Here is a 16,516-nt window from a genome sequence, read left to right as displayed (position 1 = left end):
ACTGGCACAGGGATAATTATTATTAATGGGGCATCAGCACAATCTCAGGGCATAAATGTGAATAGATAGCAATTGCTATTTGTATGCCTGGGTTGAACTGATCATCAATGTAGAGTTGGGAAAGAATTTCACCCTGTTGGGATGTACCTGGGGTGGGCGGGGTTATTATTCCGTAAAACTGAGTGAGGATCATCCCTTAGGATCAAGAGAGTTTATCCCAACTGGTCAGTTTCTTGTGATTGTAGGTTTCAAGCACTGATTGGCAGGTCCCAGTCTTTCCCGTTTCCGACTATTCCTAAGTTCCTTTGTAATATTTTTTTTTCCTTTCAAGGGGTTAAAACTTCACCCAAGAATATCACTGTGGTCCAAAATGTTGCCTAAAAAATCTCAGTGCTGGGAATATGTTTTTATTTAACACTATTTAGAAGAGAAAAAGTCGTCAGGCTATTGAGCAAGTGTCACGACAACTGCAAAATCAGCAGCACTAGGCCCCAGTCCTCCAATGAGATTGGCATGGGCCGACCTGTATGCAAATACAAGCATCCCACAGGACTGCAGATAGGTCTGCCCATGCCGATCCCATTGCAGGACTGGGGCCTTAAGCTGCAATTCAACAAAGTGCTCAAACACTTTCTTAACTTTAAGTATGAAGTCAATGGAATTTAACCACGTGCTGAAAGGCTGTGCTGAAATGGGGCCTTAGGTGGATTCCTAACTCTGAAAATTATTAGGAAACATTGGCAGGAGAACATGCTGTACTGTGGTCTAACTATTTATCAGTAGTTGTTGATTTTTTGTTTTCCGGTTGTTGCTTTTTATGTACAAAACATAGCAGGATTACAGGATAGAAATAATGCTACTGGATCTGTGGGTAACTGGGGCTTCAATAAATCACTTTACTTTCACACAAACCTGTACAACCTGAAATTTTTGCTGTCTATATTTTCACAGATTTGAAAGTGTCAGTGAAAATCACTTTATAGTCAAAACTTTGACCTTCATAGCAAACATTTTGAAATTTACAGCAAAACTTGAACTTTTCAAAATTAACTAACAGTTTTTTCCATGGAACAAAAATAATCCCAACTTCCTGTGTGTGGGGACAGCACTAAGTACTGTGTGGGTGCTACCAGAAAGCAAATTAATAATAATGCAGGCCAGGCTGAACGCATGAAACAAACCAAACTATAATGTAAACAATTGTAGCTCTTTATCTGAGCTCTAATGACATATTTGGAGCTGTTCCAATCTACCTTGACTCAGTAAATTATGTGTTTTGTAAACATCTTTTAAAGACATTTTAAATTTAATGGGGCAACTAACAAGATAATTCAATATCAAAAGCTGCTTCTTAAAGAGACATTGAAGCTGGGACAAACCCAAACAAGATGGGAGACAAAAAGTGCAAATCCGACTCTTCAGCTTTCACGCATCAAGCTGTTGTATATTTTTGTTCACGGTGAGTCAAGAAGGATTGGACAGAGTCAGACTTCACATAAAATTTCCTTGGTTTGCTTTGCTTCTGCCATAATCTTGTAATGTTATTTTAAACATAGCTGTTTTCATGGCAGACAAAAAAAAACGAGAGATGCACTGAGTGGCAATGGCTGGATTCCATCACATTTGCTTATCATTTTTCCTCTAGTCTTTTCCATCTCCTCTTCCTATCCCCATTACTCCCATTTGTGTCACCTGGATCCTGTGTGCATTCCCGCCTACTGGGATGAGCTTTGAAATCTATGGTAGTTAGTAATTGGTCTCATTGCTGCAGGTGTCCATCAGTATTGCTCACTGATTTTTTTCTTCATTCCACCCCAAAGACATGGTTTTGTCTGACACGTTGAAGGTCATCATGCTTAGTGATCGACGTTGACCCATGGATCTGCAATTTCAAATTCCCCACTCTAAAATATGTTCTTTGGGACTGAATAAACCTTTGTTTACTGAGCCGTCTCTCTTTCTCTTCATCTGTTCTAGCCACTTATGCATCCTAGCCTGTTTTCACCTTAGATGGGAGGAGAGTGAGTAGGCCTTGTAAGATTAGCAAGAAGGATAATGAAGCTTGCATAACTATCCAATAAAACTTGATCTGAAAAGGGAAGCTTGTCAGGATATTGGGTTTAGGAGACCAGTTCTTCAAGAAGATAGGCACCTAATTGCACAGATTGAGTCTCACTATAATTCTAGCATTTAGGTTAACTGAGTAATTAAGTGCTGCATGTTGCATTTTATTGACCTATATATCTCCTTATAGGTGTAATCCTACAGTTTGCCAAGTAATGTTTTGCCTTATTTCTAAAGCAAAGAAAATAACTGGATCATTAACTGATTTGTTCTTTCATTTGAATACAGCTAGAAGAGGGGTGGGCAAACTACAGCCCACGGGCCAGATCCGGCCCGCCAGCTGTTTTAATCTGGCCCTTGAGCTCCCACTAGGGAGCAGAGTCTGGGGCTTGACCCACTCCAGCTCTCCTGCCGGGGAGCAGGGTCTGGGGCTGCTCCACACAGCTCCCATAAGTAGCAGCTTGTCCCCCCTCCAGCTCCTACACGTAGGGGCAGCCAGGGGGCACCATTCTGCATGCTGTCCCTGCCCCATGTGCAACCCCCGCAGCTCCCATTGGTTGGTAACTGTGACCAATGGGAGCTGCAGGGGCATTGCCTGTGGATGGGGCAGCACGCAGCAGAGCCGCCTGGCTGCACCTCCACGTAGGAGCTGGAGGGGGGACAAGCTGCTGCTTTTGGGAGCCTCTTGAGGCAAGTGCTACCCAGAGCCTGCATCCCTAAGCCACACATACACCCCTGCGCCCCAACCCCTTGTCCCAGCCCTGATCCCCCTCATGCCCTCTGAACCCCTCAGTTTCAATCCAGAGCATCCTCCTGCACCCCAAACCCCTCATCCCCAGCCCAGAGCCCCCTCCCACACCCTGAACTCTTCATTTCTGGCCCCACCCTGGAGTCTGCACCCCCAGCCAGAGTTCTCGGCTTGTCCCGAACCCAACCCCAACTGTGTGAGCATTCATGGCCCGCCATACAATTTTTATACCCAGATGTGGCTGTCAGGCCAAAAAGGTTGCCCATCCTGAGCTAGAAACTGATCACCTGCTCATTTGAGACAGGCCAGTTCTGCACTATAAACTTTACCTGGTATAGCAATATTGACTAAGGGTGTGATTTAAAAAGAAATTTTTCTACTGGCAGTAGCCGTAGTGTAGATGCAGTTGTACCAGCATAAAAGTGCTTTTGCTGATATACATTATTCCATTTGAAGAATCTGTATAAGCTATACTGGCAAAAGCACTATTTTGCATAGGACAGTTTACTGGTATAGCTATACCAGCAAACCTTTTCTAGTATAGATTAGGCCCTCGTTAGAGCCAGAATCACAGCAGCTGAAGATGGAAGGGACACATTCGTTCTATTCTTCTGGCCAATGAAGCTCTGTCCCTAACAATATATTCTCAAGGGCTTTAACTAGTGTCTGCCATCTCAAGCAAAGATAAACTTGCTTTGAGAAACTATTCCAAAGTATAAGGCATCTCGTGCTCAGGAGATGTTCCCAAATCATCAACCTGAATTTTATTATTTTGCAATTTCATTCCGTAACTTGCAAGCAGTGCCCCGTGGATGGCGCTCTGTTTACTTGAAAGGTGGAAAAATCCAAGGCAGGAGCAACGAAATGTTTAGACAGTTAACAGACATTCTTCTTGTTTGGCTAAGCATTTCCGTAGTTATTTTTATCACTCCTCATACTGTAGAGTGTGTCAACCACCATCTTGACTGACTCTGGGGATTGAATTGAGGATGTCCAAAGCCAAAAACACAAGTCTCTACAGCTACACCTAAAGAGCCAAGTCCTGTAGCAGACTCATATCCTCTGTGGATCACGCCCAGAGGGGATGCATAACACACACTGACTAGCAGATTTCAGGTACACATGTACACTCGCACACACCTGGAATAAAAGCAATCCTCACACACATTTTCTCCCTCTTTTTTGCTATCACATGCTCTGATCAGGGCTTGGGTTCACTACACATCTCCACAATACAGCCACAAAATACTACGTCAGCACACCCACACATACCCGCCAATATTGTCCAACACAACAATTGAGCATCATTTTCATGGAAATGCAGCTCTACACTCTGCAACAATTCCAGGCCAATTAATTCTGCTGCCCTGCCCTCCCACAATCTAATTTTACCTCCCACCACCAACTGAGTCCCCCGCCTTCCTCCTACACAGGCCCTTTTATTGCTTCTGCCACTGTCTCCCTTTGCCCTGGGCTCTTTCATCACTGCCTCCCCTTGCTCTCCCTGCCCATGAAGTGGTTTTGTTTTCTCTGCTGGGGATGGGGAAGGGGATCCTCAGCCAGCTTCAAGCCCTGCCGTCTGCCCCAATTTCGGGCTATGGGGGCTGTATCAGGAGCGTCGTCCAGTTTTGTGGGAGGGGGAACTGGTGTCCACCAACAGAATTGCAGAGCCAGCAGGGAGGGCTGTTCCCCAGCTGGCTTGCAGCTCTAGTGCTTCAGATCTTGGGTCTGTCTACATAGCAACTAGACACTCCTGGCTGGCCCATACCAGCCAGCTCAGGCTCACGGGGCTTGGGCTGCAGGCTGTATCACTGCTGTATAGACTTCCAGGTTTGGGCTGGGGCCCAGGCTCTGGGTCCTATCCACCGAGCCCAGAAGTCTACACAGCAATGAAATAGCGCCTCAGCCTGAGCTCTGCGAGCTTAAATCAGCTAGCATGGGCCAGCCACCAGTTCTTCTTTACTGTATAGACATAGCCCTTGTGTTTGCATGGGAGAGGGAGCATGAGCACTGGCTGTCCACATGTCCAGAGACTAGTTGTCCATCACCACATGTAGCAGCTTTGATTGCCTGCTCTTCCCCATTCCCCTGCCTCCTAAGGCAGACAATCAGATGGGGATTTCCTTGTTGATGAGGGTTTTTCCCCGGCAGACCTATAGCTAATTTAAAAACCCTGTATATGGGTTGGCTAGGGCACCCAAAGCCCCTACAGTTACTGTGCATCCAGCTCCTCACACCATTATCCTTATCCCCTGGCTGTCACGCCTGCTTTGACCAGTCTCCCCCACTCCTCTCTCAGGCTAGGAACCAGAAGGTTATGTTGGGTGGGAAGGCTGGGAGTGTGGGAAGACCAGCGTACAGCTGGCAATGGAGAGAATGAGCCAGCAGTTTGAAGCCATCAGCATGTTTGGGGTGGAGTGGAGGGCTGCATCTTGGATGGTCATCAGGGAAGAACATGATGACTTGTTTGGTAGAGGAGAGGAGAAAGGGAGCAGGAACAGGGAAGGAGAGGATTTGGCAGACTGGCTTAGTCTACACAGCAAGCAGCAGCTTGTCCTAGAGCCAAGGCTGACATCCTCAGGCTTGCAGGGCTCAGGCTACTTCTCTAAAAATAGCTGTGTGGCTGTTCTGGCTCAGGCTGGAGCTCGGGGTCTGAGGCCGAAGTGGGTAAGCTTCAAACCTCGAGCTCCAGCCTGGGCAGGAACATCTACACAGCTATTTTTAATGCCATAGCCCGAACTCCACAAGCCCGAGACTATCGATCCAGGCTCAGAGCTTCGCTGCCACAGGCTGCTGCTGGCTGTGTAGCTGTACCCGTAAAGTCCCCTCAGGATGAATATACCGTACTCCCCGCCAGGTTCAAAGGGTCAAACTGCTGAAACTGAAGCCTTCCCAAATTTGCTTGTATAATAAGAAATTGTCTGATTCTGTTGATAGCAAAAGCAAATGCAGCTTCCCAAAGGCTGTTTCCCATTTCCCCTGCAGTCTCTCTTTCCTTGCTTGCCTATTACCAGTTGTGGTGCGTACTTCCTACTGACACGTCTGGTACAAACAGAGTCATGGTAGTGTCACAGACTTCCTGCATCTGCCCATCTCTCCTGCATCTGTGTCCCTCAGCTGCTGTAGAGAGGCAAAATTCTACCCCAATCCACCCTGTGGTTTCTTCCCACCACCCCAGGGCTTAGTTCCTGAGAGCTCCAACCAGATTCCAAGCTGAGGCCGTAGGGGGTAAAACAAACACACCCAATCAGCACCTGTGATGATCATTCAGGGGGTTGTGATAGGCCTTGACGAGCTGAAGTGCCATAATCATTAGGCAGAGCTGACAAATTATTTGACACAGTCTGTCTTTATTTTTGGCAATTTGTCTACACAGAGATCACAACATGTATTCACTATTCCATATTATTACAAAATATTTGAAGCAGATAATTCTTGGATGCTTAGTTCTTTCCTGAGAAACTTGTTGCGAATATTCACAGTCTGTGTTGTATTGCCTAATGCAAATTTTTCTTGGTACAGTAGGGCCCTTGATTTGGCAATCCCCTTAGGCAACTGAGGGCTCAGTTCTGTTACCCTTCGGCTTGATCTACACTACATACTTCAGTATAACTAGTCACTCAGAGTGTGAAAAATCCACACCCCTGAGGGACATAGTTATACCAACCTAAACCCCTGCCCCCGTGTAGACAGTGCTATGTTGGCAGGAGAGTGGAGGAGAGGGGAGTTATTAAGCCGACAGAATATCTTCACCTGACACAGTACAGCAGCATAAATTTGTATATTTGTAGTGTAGATCTGCCCTTAGACACATTGAGCAATACTTTAATCCTACAGTAGTCCCATCGACTTCAATGGAACTGCCCGTGAGGTGTAAAAGAACCATGAGAGTCGCACAAAGGTTTGTGGGAGTCCAGAGCAAAATCTAAAATGGAGCCCCCCCCCCCCACCCTTCAAAAAAAATTACCCCTGAGGGGAAGCGAGGGAAGGAAGTTGGAGAGCAAGCCCGCCCCGCACTCATCCCCCCATGGTGGCTCCTGTCCTGCAGGACTGGGCCTAGCTCTCCACTCTGAGCATTGCAACCTGGCATGTAGGGTTGCAGAACTCAAGTTTGGCCCAGCTGCCTCTCCATCATGACAGAGGAGCTGTCAGGCCAAATTTCAGTTAATGGCACTGTGACCCCTGCATGTCAGTCTCAAACCCGTATGGTTTGGGGGGCCCTCTCACAGGGGCTGGGGGGGGCAAAATGCCCTTTTGTCCCCCCACCTTTGGGCAGCCCTCCATGAAACTACTATTGGAGTAAAGACTTGTCTAAGTGAACACTCAATATGTGGCAAGCTGGGGTGTAAACCCCTGCACTAGCCTGCTGTACTAAGTGTGCATGTGGGCCCTGCTGATGTGCACTAAAAGTTCCTTAGGGTGCATTGATATATAGTGCTTTGAAATGGGACTAGATCAACGTGCACCATAGGAACTGCTAGTGCATGTTAGCAGGGTCCACATGGGCAGTTACTGCATGGCAGGCTAGCGCAGGTTAGATTCATGCCATAGCTTTCCAGGAGCTAAATGTCAATGAAAATAATACTCAGTGCAAGAAAAGGAACCAGGATCATGCTCCACATATGTATTTGTATTTAGATTAACCTCAGTATTTGCCATTTTGAAGGTATTTCTTATATTACCTATAGGGAAGTACAAGGAAATACTGCAGATATTCAAAGAAGTCCATCTGTTTACATTAGGTTAAGATTGCAGGGTTTTCAGGAACATCAATGTATATTCAATTGTAATTTTAGCATCTTACATCGTGTTACATAGTGCCGACTCCATGGGTGCCCACGGGGAAAAAATAGTGGGTACTCCACACCCACTGGTAGCCAAGCTACCCCCTCTCTGCCTCCTTCTCCCCCAACAGTGCACCGCATCTCCGCTCCTCACCCTCCCTCCCAGTGCTTCCCACCACCCTGCCGCCTAACAGCTGTTAGGCGGTGCTTATGACTTTTCTTGGGGGAGGGGGAAGAGTGGGGATGCGGCACGCTCAGGGGAGCAGGTGAAGAAGAGGCAGGGCTGGGGTGGGGACTTGGGGGAAGAGGGTGGAATGGGGGTGGGAAGAGTGGGGACTTTGGAGAAGGGGTGGAATGTGGGCAGGGTGAGGATGGTGCAGGGGCAGGGGCAGGGGAGGCGGGGGGTTGAGCACCCATCAGGAAGAGGAGAAGTCGGCACCTATGTCATGTTGGTTAGTTACATCAGTCCTCCAATCAGGGAACAGAAAAAAAATCACATGACCAACTTAACTAACCAGCACAGTGCAAGTTGCAAATTTTACAATCAAATACACAACCTGAAATTCTCATTTGAGCCAGTATCTGAGTTTGTGAATCACACTTGGTGGGTATTTACCCTAAGGAAGCTTACATGTTCAAGGAAATGCAAACACTCAAAGGTCCCAGGCATGGTCAAGTTAATTTGCTTCAGAATTAAAATAAATATTCACTGGTGATTTCCCCACCCAACTATTCACTCAACTCTATTAGACTTCTCACTGGAGTTTGTAGTTGCAGATTGAGTATCACTGGGAAGTCTAGCGTTACCATATTTCAGGTTCCCAAAAAGAGGACACTGCCAGAGGGGGGAGGCATGAGAGGGGAAGCTGGGGGAAGGGGAGGAGCAGGAAGGGAAGCTGGAGGGGGTGTGGCTCCAGCTATCATCTTGTCATCCAGGAGGTCAGACTAGATGATCACAATGGCCCCTTCTGGCTGTACGATCTATGAATCTCTGTATACTAGTTTATAAACAAATTCTCTCTCTAGGCGTGGGCAAGTCAAACTTCTCTGTGTGCTGCCCCATCTTGTGAATGGGAACAAACATGCTTCTGTACGGTACCGGGGTGTTTGGGAAGATTAATTAGCTAATGCAGGACAGCATTCTGCCAGTATGAAGTGTTGAATAAAAACATCATTGGCAGGGACTGTACAATAGAACCCCGAGTATTGAGAATTATTTTTCATTTACAAACTATTTTGTAAGCTTGAAGAATCAGGTGGGGGAGAGAGGATGGAGGGTTATTTTAAATGTAGACTTAGCATACTGACATCCATCCATCCTCTAAGCTATCCCTGATCCAAGTCTGATCTCAGGGTCTCCTAATCCAGCTTTACAAGGTTTGGGGAATATTCCAACTCCATTTCTTGTCTTTCTAAACATACGGTACAGGGAACAGTAGGGAAAGTACAGAGGGAGACATCAGGCTATTTCCTCCAGACTGATAGCAAAGCAACTGTGTCAGAGCAGGTTGCCTATGATAACAAGCAAGGGTGAAGCTGTTGCAATACCCAGAGGGATTAAAATAATTAACCCCTATCCTCTTTCCCACCCAGCCAACCAACCATTGGCTCAGGCATCTGTGCCAGAAAACAATCTGCCTTATCCCACCTCACCGATTACACACAGTCAGGTGGCACCAGAGTGGTTCATGTTACTTGTCCTTGCCTCCCAAAGGAGGATCCCCCTCCCCATCCTCTGCTAGTTAGAGAGACAAGGTGGGTGAGGTAATATCTTTTAGTGGACCAACTTCTGTTGGTGAGAGAGACAGGCTTTCGAGCTTACACAGAGCTCTTCTTCAGGTTCCTAGCTGTAAACTGCATTTTTTCCCCATCGGTAAAGAGAAAGGTGACTGTAAAATGACAGTTCATTCGGGGGGTGCAGGGTTGCAGCAACTCAGCTGCCTCTCAAAGGGCTTTTAAAAGGCCTTTCCACCATGGAGATTTTTTAAAAAATCATAGCTAGATTCCTACCTTTTCATCTCCCTGTCCTCTGCCTCAGACTCCTCTCACATTAATTCAGCTTTCTTGGCATACTACTGTAATTACACTCCCTGCCTGACCTCCAGCCTCTGGCAAAAAGCCCTCAAGATGAATAAAACAAGTCCAGATAATCAGTAGCAGTCATAGGCAATTGCATGGGCACCAACATGCATGCAAACATCTGATCTGAATGTGCAAAGCATGTGCACATTAGATATAGATCTAACTGGCAAAAACAGTGTAGCTGATATGCATAGAGGCAATGTAGCTGATACGTGCATGTACATCTGACATTTGAGTGCATGTACGTTTGCACACGTCTCTTTGTCCCATTGTGGGTTGCCAGTGAGGACTCACCTTGGGATCCCAAAAGCTGGTGGCAGCGGTGGAGCAGCCTCTAGACAGGAACACACAGCACAAGCTGAACAGTGGGTAATATATATTCACAACTACATCTCCCCACCTTTAAACTCTGGGAAGACCTGGAAGATTTGCCTGTCCTCCCCACTTCTCTGCTAGACTCCTCCTCAGATCCCTCTCTGCCAGGTACATGTCATACTGCCCCCCAGGAAGAGAACACATAGCTAATAGATTTTAGAGTGGTAGCCGTGTTAGTCTGTATCAGCAAAAACAACGAGGAGTCCTTGTGGCACCTCAGAGACTAACAAATTTGTTTGGGCATAAGCCTTCACGGGCTAGAATGAAGTGGGTTCTAGCCCACAAAAGCTTATGCCCAAATACAATTGTTAGTCTCTAAGGTGCCACAAGGACTCCTCGTTGTTATGGCTAATAGAGGAAGTACTGTTTCCAAAGAACAGCATAGGCACAGTTTCTGTTTACCAGGAAACTGAGATGAGGCTTTGGGTGTCCTGGGCTGACAACAGTTTTCCCAGCCTGTGTACCTGGCACTGAAAGTGCATTTTGTCGTAGTGGCAGCAATGAAGGGGTTAACTACACAGATGGAACTTCAGGCTTCAGCAACTCCAAATGTAAAACCCTGGATATCGGAGCCTGAGCAGTAGGAGGCTAAAACCCTGAGGGGATTTCTCACATGGGGGAAGAACTCCCATCTCCCCTCCCCACAATGTTTCAATGCGGGGCTGCCTCCCACTGCTTCAGCAGTTCCCACCTACTCCATTTCTCTATGTTGCCTCTTAACTGCTTCTCTGCTCCCATCTTCAAGCTGCTGCAAAGGAAATGAGGTGGGAGTATGAAATAAGTTCAAGGCAGCAGCAAGAAGAGAAGTGGGGGCTTTACGAGCTCAGGAAGCATTTGAAGGCAACTGGAGTTGGAGCTTGCCAAAGTTTTTGACATTAAAAATAGGCTGTAACATCTCTCCTTCAGCCTTCATCGGGTTTTTAGTTGTCTGGCAGTCCGCTCTCCTTTGCCCCATCTCCCCACAGCTCACAGAATCAAAGACATCAGAAATGGATGAGATCATCAGTCCATCTCCGTCAGTGGAGCATTGGAGAACATCATCCCAGAAGACCTGGCGCTCTCTTTAGCGGGAGACCTACTCCCTTTTCTGGAGCAGAGCCCACAGCCAAACAAAGCATTGGTGCATGTAGCCACTCTCATATGTGTAAAGTTGCTCACATGCTTCTGTGCTTTGCGGGATTGGAGCCATACTGCATAGACAGAGCATAGAGATAACTGGACAGGTTTATACAGGACTCTTTGGGCATGTCTACACTGCAATTTAAAACCCGTGGCTGGCTTGTGCCAGCTGACTCGGGCTTGTGGAGCTAAGGGGCTATTTAATTGCGGTATAGAGATTCAGACTCCTGCTGGAACCCCGGGTTCTAGCATTCTGTGAGGTGGGAGGGTCCCTGCAGCCTGAGACCACAATTAAACAGCCCCTTAGCCCGAGCCTCAGGAGCCAGAGTCAGCTGGCACAGACCAGCCATGGGTGTCTAACTGCACCCTTTATGGCCAAACATTCATCAAAGAAATAGGTTTAGGAGGGAGTCATTTCTGTCACCGCTTGTCTATTCTTTACTCTTTGTCTTTCTGTTGTTGGTATTTTGAGGTGTGTCTTGTGTGAGATACAGTACACAACAACATTTGGATTCAAGAAAGCACTGTAGACAACAGGGCCGGCTCTACAGTTCTTGCCGTTCCAAGCAGCGCACCGAATTGCTGCCGTGGACAGTAGGGGCAGTCCCTGTGCCCTTAGGACGGCAGGCGCGTTTCCGCGGCGGTGGCAATTCAGCAGCAGCTTCTATGTTTAGCTGAAGCCGCCGCGGACAGCTAAACATAGAAGCTGCCACTGAAACACGTCTGCCACCCTAAGGGCACACGGACTGCCCGCGCCCTCCGTGGCAGCAATTCGGCGCGCTGCTTGGGGGCAAAACAACAGGGGTTGCCGCTCCTTTCAGATTGCCGCCCCAAGCACCAGCTTGGAATGCTGGTGCCTGGAGCCGGCCCTGGTAGACAATTCCATCATGACAGCATGTGTTGATATACACACTAGGATGAGTAGTTGAGTCTTCAGGCCAGCAACTCATTACCTATGGGGTCAGGAAGGTATTTTTTCACATCTGTCAAGAATGTTGCATAATTAGTCAGGCAAATTATAGGGGAGGTTAGTCTTTCTCTGAAGCAATTGGGATTGGCTACCAACAGAAGCAGGATACTGGACTTGATCCACCGATGGTCTCATTCAATATGGAAAAGTCAATAAAAACCTTCCTAACAGTGGGATCAGTCAGATTGTAGACTAGTCTCCTATAGGAAGTTGTGGAAGCTTCATTCTTGCAGACATTTAACATTAGACAAAACACTAGAAAATGTATTGTAGGGAACCCCTTTGTATTAGCAGAGAGATGGATGATATGACCTAGTGGGTCTTTTCCAGCTCTAACTTCCATAAGTCCATGAAACTCTACATCTGTATTGCATTATTAAGCAATTTTAAGAGTTTGCAAGTTTCATAAATTTGGCTGGTTTCAAACAAGGGCTGTGATGCCAACCCAGGAAAGCACAAAGCTGCATGGTGAATGGGCCAACCCAATACCCCGAGAGAACCTGCATCAATACAGAAATACAACCTTCTCTGACTGCACACCCCTAGCTGTCATCTGCCACCCCACAGTGGAACCCATATGGGGTATCATCAAACAACTGCAACCCATACTTTATGGGGATCCCATCAGAAAGAAATCTTTCCCAAATCTCTTATTCTGGCCTTCAAACAACCCACCACCCTCTCCAAGTTTAGCATCAAAAGCAAGCTCCCCACAGACCAGGACCCACCAACTCAAAGCAGCACCAGACCCTGCTAGAACAATAGATGTAAAACCTGCAGACAGCTCTCCACTGCTACAATGATCAACACCTCCCACAACACAGCTTTCAAGAGCCATGAGTCCTACACATGTCTATCATAGAATCATAGAATATCAGGGTTGGAAGGGACCTCAGGAGGTCATCTAGTGTACCGCATCCAATGCTCTTAATGCTCCAATAGCAATTCTCAGGGTGAAACGAGACTGTCACTACACTCTCAAATGAACTCACACAGGAAAATGATAAAAGACAAAAACACCCTATCACCTATGGGGGAACACTTATCACAAAGTGATCACTCTACATCTGACCTCTCAGTCCTCATCCTCATCCTGCATGACATGTTCAAAAGACACGTGCAAAAGACAAGCCTGGAAGCTTAAATTCATAACTTTGCTAGTCTGTGTGTTGAGGGGTGAGGAGATCTCAGCCCAACAAGCCCTAAATAGAGAGGTAGACTTGCTTATTAAAACATGCAGCAATGTGTCCCTACAATGTCCAATACTGCCATAAAAGAGAGGTTGGAGTTTTAAATTTAGTGGCACTTGGTTATTGCTAAGTTATTATTAAAGGATGATTATTCCATGCACCTCTGTGGCACTCATCACTATGTTGTCTGGCCACTAAATGCAGCCTTGAGGTGATGCTGTATATAGTTTTTCTGGGACAGATTCTGGGGAAGTGAGGCCAGGGCACAGTGAGAGGAGGCTGCCTGCCTTGCCAAACACCAATCAGATGAAGAGGGCTGTGGCGGCCGGTTTCTTGACAATCCAGTGCAGGCTGTACTCTGGATGCCCCAAGCCCAGGGTATGCCCAGCAACTGGACTGTGTCCTCTAGAGAGCTGGCTGATCTCTAAAATCAAGGTCCAGCCTCAGTTTGATCGAGCTTTTGTTTCTCGGAAGGAATCAGCACCTCTTGAGATGTCTGGGCAAATACTGTGATGCATTTTGTGAACAGTTTTATGCTTTTAGCATTTCTATAGCGGCAGCAATAAAAAGAGGGATGCTGTGAACACCTGATCTAAAACAAGAGTTTGATGTGGGGGTCTGGAAGGAGCTTCGCTGTTTTTTGGGGAGGCCCTAACATCCCGGCTCCTGCTGTTTCTATGTCAGGCTCTCCACTGAGTCTTTATTGTTGCTGTTTCCACAGGGACATTCGTGTCTGCCTTCACTGTGCTATGCGGAGCCCGGACTGACCTTCCCGACAGGCACATGTGCTGCGTCTTCTGGCTGAACATCGCCGCGGCGTTGATTCAGATTCTGACGGCTATTGTGATGGTTGGCTGGATCATGAGTATATTCTGGGGGATGGACATGGTCATTCTTGCTAGTAAGTACAGTGCAATCATTGTCTCCACCCCCACATTGTTAGGGCTCAGCTAGCATCCTGGGACCCAGCCCTGGAAATGAGGAAAGTGGGAACAGTACCAGGCAGCTTTCATTAAATGGGGACATTCACACTGAAACAGAGGGAAAAGAGACATAAAGAGAGGATCTGCCCCAGCACTATGGGGAGGCTACTGGTGGCATTTGCCTGATTTATTCCCATGATATCAAGCTGTGCTCCCAGCCCCAGAAGTAGCTGAATGTTTCTGTTAGATGCTTAACAAAGTTCATCTTTCAATTGGCATTGTTATGCTTCAGCGTGAACAGTGTTGCACTCAACAGGAGTAGCCACCACTTCCCCAAGTGATTGTTCCATAGTCTCTCTGCAGACTCAAGTGAACAGCATGGTGTTGATTCACACTGGAAAGATTTTTTCCCCTCACAACCATTAAGACCAGGAATGTGCATTTCCATTTTAGAATGAAAGCTGTAGAAATCAATGGGGCACCAAAGAAGTGCTGGCTCAGAATACTGCCCCCTTCTGGTTCAGCCCAACCCCTGCTTTACAGGGCCCCATTTCCTAATGTTGCATCAATCAGTATTTGAATAAACACTCTTGCCCTCAGCAGTCCCACGGCATCCTGCCGTTTAACCATACTCCAGCTAACTGAGGTGAACCCAAATTTAGTTAGACTCTCTGGGGTTGTACTTTTAGACTACATCTACACTATACACTACGGGTCTGAGTCTCCTGCTTGTGTACACATAAAATTAGCTGTCATGAAGCTGGCATGAGTATAAACAGCAGTGTAGCTGCAGTAGCATGGGTAGTGGCAGTGAAGGCACTGCTGAGCCATGTGGAGGAGTACATACCCATCACAGGGTTGTACTCTGCATGGCTCAACTGTGCTCATAGTGTAGACAAAGCCTCAGATGCCCTTAATCTCCTCACTCTCTGAGTGGCTGGCTCCCCACTTCCTCATAAATCCCATTTATCCAAAGGTTTCTTAGGATCTCATTCAATTTGTAGGCAAATGGGATTATCAATGCATCTTAAAGTTTTCTCCAATGTAAAAGTCCCCTTTCGAAACCTTGAAACACCAAGAGTATGTCTACACTGCGAAATTAGGTCAATTTAATAGAAGTCGATTTTTTAGAAATGAATTTGATATAGTCGATTGTGTGTGTCCCCACTAAGTGCATTAAGTTGGCGGAGTGTGTCCACAGTACCAAGGCTAGTGTAGACTTTCAAAGCATTGCACTGTGGTAGCTATCCCACAGTTCCCTCAGTCTCCGCTGCACACTGGAATTCTGGGTTGAGCTCCCAATGCCTGATGGGGCAAAAACATTGTTGCAGGTGGTTCTGGGTACATGTCATCAGGCCCCCATCCCTCCCTTCCTCCCTCCATGAAAGCAACGTCAAAAAATCATTTCTTGCCTTTTTTCCTGGGTTACCCATGCAGACGACATACCACAGCAAGCACGGAGCCCACTCAGTTCACTGTCACCGTATGTCTCCTGGGTGCTGCTGCAGACGCGGTACTGCCATGTTACACAGCAGCATCCCCTTGCCTTGCCTTGCAGATGGTGCAATACGACCGCCAGCTGTCATCGTCCTGTGGGTACTCCTGGCTGGCTTTGGTAAGGTCAGTTGGGGGCACCTGGTCAAAAATGAGAATGACTCCAGGTCATTCTCTTCTTTAAGTTTCGTCTAATGGAGATTCAGTCCTGCCTGGAATATCATGCCAGCAGGAGGCTTCTGCCTCAGGCTGCTCTCCCAGTCAGCAGCACCGTGCGGTCGCACCTACCCTAGCCTACCCCTTGCTCCCATGGCTCATGAAGCCTGGACAGGCTGAGAAAGTGCAGAATGGTGGTAGAATGTGCCTTTGGACATTTAAAAGCTTGCTGGTGCAGTTTGCTGACTCAGTTAGTCCTCAGCAAAACCAATATTCCCATCATTATTACTGCTTGCTGTGTGCTCCACAATATCTGTGAGAGTAAGGGGGAGACGTTTATGGCAGGGTGGGAGGTTGAGGCAAATCAACTGGCTGATGACTACGCTCTGCCAGACACTAGGGTGGTTAGAAGAGCACAGCAGGGCACGCTGCACATCAGAGAAGATTTGAAAACCAGTTTCATGACTGGCCAGGCTACGGTGTGAAAGTTCTGTTTGTTTCTCCTTGATGAAAACCTGCTCCCTTGGTTCACTCTACTTCCCTGTAGCCAATGGCCCTCCCCTCCCCACTTTGATCTCCACTTGCAGAGGCAATAAAGTCATTGTTGTTTC

At 47.2% G+C, this 16,516-nt stretch overlaps 1 protein-coding gene across 5 annotated transcripts in view; it reads left to right on the top strand.

Annotated features, from left to right (window-relative positions):
• STUM (stum, mechanosensory transduction mediator homolog) overlaps positions 1-16,516 on the top strand; it is an 85,517-nt gene that overhangs the window by 53,084 nt on the left and 15,917 nt on the right. For 2 of the 5 annotated variants that reach the window (XM_075064292.1, XM_075064293.1), the window contains exon 2: positions 14,054-14,233. In XM_075064292.1, the coding sequence (XP_074920393.1) occupies positions 14,054-14,233 (180 nt within the window). Of the gene's footprint in view, positions 1-14,053; positions 14,287-16,516 lie in introns of those variants that run through there. The other 3 variants (XM_075064290.1, XM_075064291.1, XM_075064289.1) reach the window with 2 other exon arrangements.

The sequence above is a fragment of the Chelonoidis abingdonii genome, chromosome 3, assembly GCF_003597395.2.
Source record: "Chelonoidis abingdonii isolate Lonesome George chromosome 3, CheloAbing_2.0, whole genome shotgun sequence".
NCBI classification, from domain to species: domain Eukaryota; kingdom Metazoa; phylum Chordata; order Testudines; family Testudinidae; genus Chelonoidis; species Chelonoidis abingdonii.
The sequence above is the reverse complement of the archived record's forward strand: the minus strand, read 5'-3'. Positions and strand labels throughout refer to the sequence as shown.